This window comes from Microchirus variegatus (assembly GCF_963457635.1).
Source record: "Microchirus variegatus genome assembly, chromosome: 17".
NCBI classification, from domain to species: domain Eukaryota; kingdom Metazoa; phylum Chordata; class Actinopteri; order Pleuronectiformes; family Soleidae; genus Microchirus; species Microchirus variegatus.
Genome location: NC_139818.1, coordinates 14,724,387 through 14,733,556, shown reverse-complemented (window position 1 = coordinate 14,733,556; position 9,170 = coordinate 14,724,387). Strand labels below are relative to the sequence as shown.

At 40.1% G+C, this 9,170-nt stretch overlaps 1 protein-coding gene across 1 annotated transcript in view; it reads left to right on the top strand.

Annotated features, from left to right (window-relative positions):
• Positions 1–1,190: 1,190 nt before the first annotated feature.
• kif19 (kinesin family member 19) overlaps positions 1,191–9,170 on the top strand; it is a 28,762-nt gene continuing 20,782 nt past the window's right edge. Inside the window, exons 1-2 of the mRNA XM_083903993.1 lie at positions 1,191–1,351; positions 3,847–3,927. Of these exons, the coding sequence (XP_083760119.1) occupies positions 1,313–1,351; positions 3,847–3,927 (120 nt within the window). The 5' untranslated portion in view covers positions 1,191–1,312. The remainder of the gene's footprint in view (positions 1,352–3,846; positions 3,928–9,170) is intronic.

Below are 9,170 nucleotides of genomic sequence, written 5' to 3'. Positions count from 1 at the left end.
AAGTGCAAACTTATTATTGTTTTTTAGGACATAAACACACTGCCGACATAACTTTAATGACAAGATGTTTTTTTGGAGGTCTCAATGGGAGAAAATCAGTTGGATAAAGGTATAGAAAAGTGCCATAAGACACCTGTTATCATTTGATCCTATATTAATAAACACATATACTTCCCAGATACATAATTTCCCTTACATGGGAAAACACTGGAAGGATGGATAGATAGATAGATAGATAGATAGATAGATAGATATTCAATGGTTCACTAAAACACTAATGGTTCCAGTAAGAACCATTTTGATCCAGAGAACCCTTTTCCTGAATAAAGGGTTTTAAAAGGGTTCTTGGTGGAACCCTCCAAAAGGGTTCCAGGTGGAACCTTTATATAAAGGTTCTCATGCCGAAGAATCCTATATGGTTCTACTTATCACTTTTATTTCTAAGAGTGTAGATAGACACTTCCTTCCTTCCTTGTGGGCTAAATTGTCATTCTTAACTCGTCCAGCAGGGGTCAGCATAGTATAATGAGTCATATGAATGAGAGGTTATACAGAGGTGATAATTGTGTACTTTGCGCTTCAAATTGAGCGACAACAGCACGAAAGACTACATATAATTTTTTAGTCTCCATATTATTTTGCATAATAGCTTAGATTTTTTTTTTTTTTCATTAATTCGGTCTGTACACTTGTGTGCTGCTTTATATTCGGAAGTTGTGTTGTTTACAAGAGCTGTCTGACACTATCGAGGGGTCTCTAGGGACAACACACACACACACACACGCGCGCAGCAGCGCGAGACAGACAGACAGACAGAAAAGTGAGGAGTGAATGCAGCAGGTGCTCTTCCTCTCTCCCTCCCTCTCTCTCTTTCTCTCCCTCTCTCCCTCTCTCCCTCTCTCTTTACCGCCTGTCGCCAGGTGAATCGTCCTCAGCGGAAACACACACTCACTGCGGGAAACGTTACTACGGAGCGGACACGCACTTTGACGCGCAGAGACACACAACAGAGCTACGTCGCTGCTCAGTGTCAGGCAGAAGAATAAGAAAAAACAACAACTCTACACACAAAAAAGAGACAAAGACGGTGTCAGGCTTTGGCTGGACAGTTGTTGCTGCTTCGCGGTGGAAGAGGAGTGAGTTCAGCCGCAGTGACCGAGGAGGAAGAGAAGAAGAAGAAGAAGAAGAAGAAGAAGGAGGTGGAGGTGGAGGTGGAGGTTGCAGGTCCACTCCGCAGGTGGAGGACAGGATGGACCGGTGTCCCGTCTGCTGTTGACCGCTCTTTTGTCCCTCAGTGTGAACCGAAGTGACCATGAAGGACACGGGGGAGTCAAAGGAGCAACAACTCACAGTAAGGACACACTTATCATGTTTTTATATCTCATTATTGTGCTTTCGTGTTTTCTTAAACGACGTTCTGTTCGTGTTCAGTAACTTTTAACTGCTGACATTTTACACAAAATGATGACTATAAGTTGTTTCTCTATTTCTCCATTGTCTACCTGTGCAGGTGGTTACTCTATTGCACCTTAATTAATACCTATTTGCATATTAAAGGGGTTACAACAGCACATTTAAAAACAGAACAGGTGTTTTGCATTTAATTAACCTACACAGGTGTATCTCATTAAAGGCTCTCCCTGGTTTTCTTTATGACTAAATGCTTCAGAGTGTATTGTTTGTGTTTAAACTGCAATATTTAGCCTTGGTCATTAATTAATCAGTTTACCTAGGGGAAATTAATCAAATCAATCAGTCATTAATTTTACCTATAGACAAATGCCTAAAATTCAATGGTTTTAGCCTCTTGAATGGCTCAATACTGATATCGAGAGAATTTGGCTGATACTGATATTTGTTGTGTGAAAACAGTTGCATTACATATGTTTTAATACTATAACCCTTTAAGTTACTACTCAACCGTTTGGTCGACCACACTTTAAGTCACTATATCTCATTGTAAAATGCATCAAGCTGAACCCACTAACACTTAATGTCACTTGTTCTGAATGTTGTACTTTATGAATTATGCAAACCAGGTTTATTATGAACAGACGTCTCAACCGTTTGGTAGAGGCCTGTATCTGTAATACTGTAGGGTCTAATAAATAAAAATAAAAAAATAAATATTGATTGTCGTTATTGTTGTTATCATAAGTAAAATTAAATAAGTAAATAAAAAAAAAAACTAAGAAATAATTTTTCATTTGCTTTTTTCTTAAAGGGTTAAGCTTATAAACAACACATCAGATTGCTGCTTCTTATCCGCACGTTTACATTTGATTTTTGCAGCCTTCATGTGAAGTTTCTGTGGATTATTTTGGATTCTACATTTCTTTCCTTTTTCTCATCGCTGGTTCCTTTTATTTTGATACTAGATATAGTATCTACTAGACTAGAATACTGGACTTACTTCTGAATATCGTATCTGCTCATCCCAATTTCAAATTATATTAAACGGGTTATTTTTAAAATGTGAAGTTCTGATGTCATAGATTCAGTTCTCCCTGCGACCCTCATGTGGAGGACAAAGCAGTAGATGGATGTTGTTTTGTTTTTATTTTATTGACCACTTATTTGTGGACAAAATGCAGGGATGAAACAATAAAGTGCAGTATGTTATGAAAAATAATGGTTAGTTGTAGTCCAGCACTTCACTGCTGTCACTGTGGCCTTGTCTAAATTATTGAAGTGGCTGTTTCATTTGCCTGGCCCCTCTGCTTTCCAGATTGTAAAACACTTTCCACTGACTGCTGACAGACGCACGTCCTTATTATTCCTCCAATGTTGCCTGGGTAAAATGCCATTGGATTTGTATGATTTGTATTTTGATCGAGACCTTATTATTATCACGAGGTTCACATGCCAGCCAATTTGGAACATGACACAACAGCTGTGATTGTTACCGTGTGTTTTTAATTCATTTTTAATCTCATTTTACGTGGAATATGGAAATAAATGAACGACAAAGACTCTTAATGATTCATGTAATAATCAGCCTCATCAGGTTTCTGAAATGCTCAGAATACCTGGCTACAACAATCACTTTTCCTCCCCATTCTGATGCTTGGTTTGAACTTCAGCTGATTATCCTGAGTTGCTGTCATGTGATTGGATGATGATGTAGTTGCATTGACATGCAGTTGAACAGCTGTACCTAAAATACAGGTAATAATATAATAAAATGATAAATAAATAAAAAATAATAATATAGTGGCTGTTGAGTGTATATCTTCCAATCAACAACTGGTGGATTTGGATTAGCCTCAGAACAGCTAAACTACAGGTCATTATTTCACATTCCAGACACGTGTTGTTTATGAGTGGCAGAATGTCATCACTACAATTAGTGTCTCACTTTTTATGAGAAAGAATGACATTAATCAGGTGGTGATTTGATTAAAAGCACACCGTGCAATTAAATTAGTCTATAATATGATGAATTCTCACATGCATAAAAACAGACAATGAGCTTGATTCAAACGCAGCACTTCCGAGTTTCAGAGAAATCAGAGTTTCTTATCTTTTAAACATAATAGTTGTCTTTTTAATGTATTGTATTTTTAATAATGCAGAGATCAAGATATCCTAAGTATCAGTCCTCATCAGGAATCCTATTTTAACACCTCCTAAGACAAGTAGATAATTCTGAGCTGAGAATGAGCTCATCTGGGCATATATATATATATATGTAATAAAAGTCTTTTGTGAATAGGAAATCATTTTGTATATAAGGTAGCATGCTGCTGTTTTGTGCTGTCAAGGTTCCGAACCTTTCATTTCAGTAAAGTGAAACTCTTTGCATTGATCAAATTCAAGGATGCCTGAATTCACTCTGTGCCGCAGGTTGCCTTGAGGATACGACCCCTCAGTGATGCTGAGCAAGAGGAGGCGGCTACAGTCGTGGCCCACAGGGTGGATGAACAGGTGAGATGGTCATCTTTTGTCCTGACAATGTGTGTGTGTGTGTGTGTGTGTGTATCAATGTCCAGTTCACGCCTGTGCCTGTGAGTGAGTGACAGACGGAGGATCAGTCAGTGTGTGGGCGCCTGTCACGAAGCTTCACAGATAAGGTGTCTCATATTTTTTTTTTGGAAAACAACTTGTTTGTGACGGTCAAAATGTCATGTTTCATTTGTGAATGAACGCTGAATGACTCAGTCCTGCAGCAAAAAAAGTGTGACCTTTCCTACACCTGATAGAAAGCTAAACATTCTGTCACGAGCAGAGGGCTGAAAGCTTTGCCATAGACATATCCGGGGGTTTAATTGGACATCTGCTGCGTTTGAGCTGCACTTCTACGATAAAACATCTGCTCTGATGGTGATTCAGTCTCTCAGTGAGTAAGACTTAACAATCAGCGCAGTCAGCAACAATTATGCCTCTTACGGATTAAACACCAGTGATTATTGGACTGTTGAGGCTGATGCGGATAATTATTTTAGAGGGTAAACATTTTAATATGTGTTTTATTTAATGTTGGATTTAATGTTTGGCAAGTTATCTGCTTTGAAAGGGTCCATTATGCTAATTGTATTCTCTGTCAGAGTCAGGAATGTGATTCTGAATGAACAAAATGTGGAGTGTATAAACAGCAAAGCTGTTGTCAAACATGACCCAAGGACATAGGTTTTTGTGTTTTGTATTTTGGCTGTTCAAACACATTTTAAATAATTGAGTCTGGATTACAGAAGAGCAGTATGTAATGAGGACCATACATTGGCAGGCCTTTAACCTGGTCCCTCTTGGGGACTATTTAGCAGTACCACCGTTGAGTGTGTTATGATGATGAAGGTGGTGCAAATGTTAATGAGCATAGTGACTGGGAGCCTGCAGAGATGCCTCATCTCTCAGCTCAGGCTGTTTGAAGTTGTAGTTATAACTGGGGGTGGGCTGCTCCACTTAATAAAGCAAGAAAAGCAACAGCCTAGCAACTGCTCGCGCAGATACTCAGATTCACCTCAGTGTAGCAGCAACCAATGCCTGAGGGAAACATACAGTATTTATGCACAAATGAAAATGTTTGCTCATGCTGCTGGAGCTTTTCACCTCGGAAAACACATCGAGAAATATCTGACTAAATCCTCAGCACTGAGATCTGACTTGTTTTCTGTCTTAAATTACACCAACTCTCATGGACAACATTGTTACTTAGGTCTGCCATGACGTCATTAAAACAGGGCTGGTCTCAGGGGATTAGAGTGCAGCAGCAGCGACCACAGTGCCATACAAGATTTTGTATACATATGTATTATGTATCTGGTGAGAGTGAGAAATGGACAGATCTGCTGTATGGTCTCAGCGGGGTCACCTCAAGTTCACTCGGACACATCAACAGAGTAGGATTAGAGTAGCTTACAATGCGCACTTGTTATTGAGACGCTGCAGGGAACCTGTTGTTTACCTTCACTTTACCTGAACTGCCCTGACTGCCCTGACATGACTGGAGCGGGGTGGAGTGAGGACGGTCAGTGACAACAATGGTATGGGATTATAGCCACACAGGACAGCTGACCCGGGTTACCTATGGACTGCTGCTGCTTTGCAAATACATAAAACTATTTTGTTTACTTTGTTTGTGAGACAGACACACAGGCAGGCATGCGGGCCACGACCATATGACTTTACGGTCAGTGCTCAGACAGATTAGTAAGGGACTGGAGGCTCACTTGGCTGGCTGGGTGGGAGTACGCAGATTTAGCTGTCCTGGCAGAAAGCAGACAACTTGAAGCTGACTAAGCCTCTGGACATGAGCTCATTGGATGGGTTTTTAACTCCGGTTAAGCCCTTTGCCACCTGCTCTCTTCGTTTCCCCCCAGGGACTCAGCCACTGCCTTTCATGGACCACCTGTTACCTGTTTACCCAAGAGGCTTTTCTTATCCTTGAGCGAGTAGTACACAGGTCACATGTACGCAAGGGTGGATTTATGAATGAGATATTAAATGTCTCAGTTTATTCAGGAAAATTCAAATTATACCAACCCGGATACAAAATAGGATATTCTAAGTTTCATTACTAAAGGTTTGTTGGGATCTGGTGAATGCTAAAGGCATTTGAACAATCATTTTGGATCAATGTTATGTAATTACACCCTCACAAAGGGCAGGTGATGGAGTGATCTGACCAGTTTCTTAATAAAACAATAAGGAAAAATCAAGAAACCTGTTAAACCAGTGTTGTCTGGGACACCACAGACATATCAATTTGATATGGGTCAAAAGGGCAACCACAAAGACCAAATACTTGTTTTGAAACAGCAATAAAACAAAACTGCTGGGAAATGTGATCTTTGAGAGAGAAATAGAAATGGATGTTGTTGTTGTCAGTGAATCCACCAAAATGTCTTGGTCTCTACTTGTTGTGCTATCACGCAGTGACACAATAATGTGACTTGATGGAATCATTGTTGCCAAGTTAATTACCTCGGAAACGTTTGGTGGTATATGTTTTGTATTTTGTATTTTATGAGCCAAGATGTTTAAATCCACCAGTATGGTCATTTAGTGTCAGAATAAAGTGACTGGATTTTAACGCTGTACATGTATGAACAAGATATTTAACTCAAAACTCAGGAAATAAATTCATGTCAAAACGTGTCTCAATCTACAATTGTGATTGACAATGTACTGCATGTCATTTGCAAAACAGATTTTATTTAGGGTATTCTCATCTGATAACTTGAATAGCTTTGGTTGTACAGAGCTGCATGCCGTGTGGTATTTAAAGAGAGGTGATATTATCTGTCCTTAAGAGGCTAAAGACAAAGCTATATTTAGAGTCTTAGGGATAAAGGTGGTTGCGCTACCTCTTAAATGGGACACTGAATGGGGAATTTTATCTCACTACTGATTTAACTCTGTTTGCAACAGACAATAACAGGTGTTGAAGGCCACATAGACATGTGGTAGGGTTTTAGAAAATACAGAGCAGTGAGAGTAAGTGAAGCCGATCTGCAGAGCAGACTTAATTATTAAAAGCCAGTTTTGCAGTTCATTATTTCAAAATGCATTGTTCAGGCTCTACAGCCATGGAGCATCTTTATAAATGTGTTCATACTCATGTACGTGTCAGTTTTCTGGAACTGTGTGTGTTTATGCTATACAGCCTGTGTCTCAGCCCTTGTTAAGCATGTCTTCAGCGGGGCTGGACTGTCAGCAGCACACAGGGGGAAATGTTTTACAGTGAGCCCTTGTCGCCATGGATACACATAGACAAGGTCAGGCACATTGTTTGTTTTTTCGTCGTTGTTGTTTTTTTAAAATATAGTGGCCCTTAGTAGTACAGCCCATCATAAAGGCCAATAATGAAAAACAGCATGTGAAGAAGGCCACTACAACTGGGATTTGTCATTGTTGTTATTTGTTGTTGTAGTTGTTTTGCAATCTGGACTGGAACTCAAGAGACGTGGCAATACGTTCATCACACATAGCCCAGATATTTTCAGACTTTTTCGGGTGCAGAGAATAACGAAAATGTACCTTTGTAGCAATCAATTTCTTAAAAACAACACAGTATGTTCATGAATGGCTCATTTTCTACCTTTACAGGGCAACTCACCTGAAGTGCTCAGTATAGCATATGTGCCAACCTCTATACAGGCCTGTCAGTTCAGGCATTTCAGGTCAGATTCAAATTGCTTTCACCTTAGAGGCAACTCCGTCATTAGCCTGATTCAGCAAAACGGGCTCCCTGTGGGAAATGAAGCACTGATGAGAAAGGCATTGCAATACCAGCATCTAAACATCTAAGCTGCAATGTTAGCACAGAAGTGGAAGCAAACATCACTAGGCTAGAGAGAAAATGAGAGTTTGAAATGATTCAAAACGTTTTTTAGGGCCTGATCAATCCAAACCAACCCAGTCTAAGTCAGCTACTGTCACAGACAATGTCAGGCTAGGATAATAAAAAGGGCCAATCTATGGATCTGCCTGGTCTATTCAAATCTGTATGTCTATGTTTAAGTCCGTGTATGTGAAGTGCATTAGGGTACCAAAAAATGGAGCTGTTGGGGCTGGTTATTTTGGTACTATTTAGGAAAAAATGCAAACAAAAATGCATACCGTACCGAACCGAACTGTTCCACTTTGTGGAAACACGGCATACATCTTATTGGTATTGGATCAGTATTCTGTATTGGCTGATTCAAAGCCAAGGTGTCTGTATCGAGTGCTTCAGTGTTTTTGTTTTATTTTAGTCATAGCCACCAGTTTCCTTTTGAAAACACTGTGCAGCTAATTTCATTTTATTTGCATAAAGCTTGCTGCTCCACTGTGAGTAACAGAGATCCTTAAGATTTGTGACATAATTTTATGTTGTGCTTTCTCCAAAACTGTCAGAAAATCTGAAGTAGGCCACACGGTCCGTTTTTTTTTTCTAATTTTACAACACGTCTTGTTTGAATAGCTTCTTGTTTGGACAGGAGAGGGAAAGGAACTACAAATAGCCACGTCCCTTTTAGCGGTGAAGATTTAACCTCTTTACATAGAGCCAGAGTCAAGAATGAGACCTGAACACAAAATGATAACATGTGTCACTGCTGAGAGGTGCAGAAGTGAACAAACAGCACATAAGGGGGTATATATGCAGAAAACAGTCTTTCTTTCTTACAAATATTGGTTAATGTCGGCACAAAAAGACCCTGCAAAGTGGGTCCTCCTCAGCCTCTCTCTGACCACTAATCCCTGCCCTCCCTTGTGGGCGAGTCTTTGCGTGTGTGAATGTGTAGTATGTGATCCCTCTCACTGTTCCCCTTGCTCTTCCACTCCTGATTACATTGAGAGGGCAGGGCGTGGCAGCTCACCATAAGCAGCCACTGAAGGAAACTAAGCTACTGGAGTCACTCTGCTGTTGGCTCGGCTGAACGGCATATTGCCCCTGACAAGCTCCCCTATGAATCAAAATGAGCTCATTATTTCACAATCCAGCTTTTACATAATAAAGAACATAATGTAGCAGGTGTACATTGTTTGCACCGCACGCTTTCTCCTCTGGCATCTTTTGAGTCATGCTTTGGTCCACAAGGGGATATGATGAAAAAGGACAGATCTACCCACAGGGCTTCTGATGTGGCCTCACATATTAAGGGTTGCACACAAATCAGACCACCTCTCTCCATCTCTGTCTTCGTTTTAGAAAAGCACAATTGTGATCAGAGTGTACAAGCTCCATT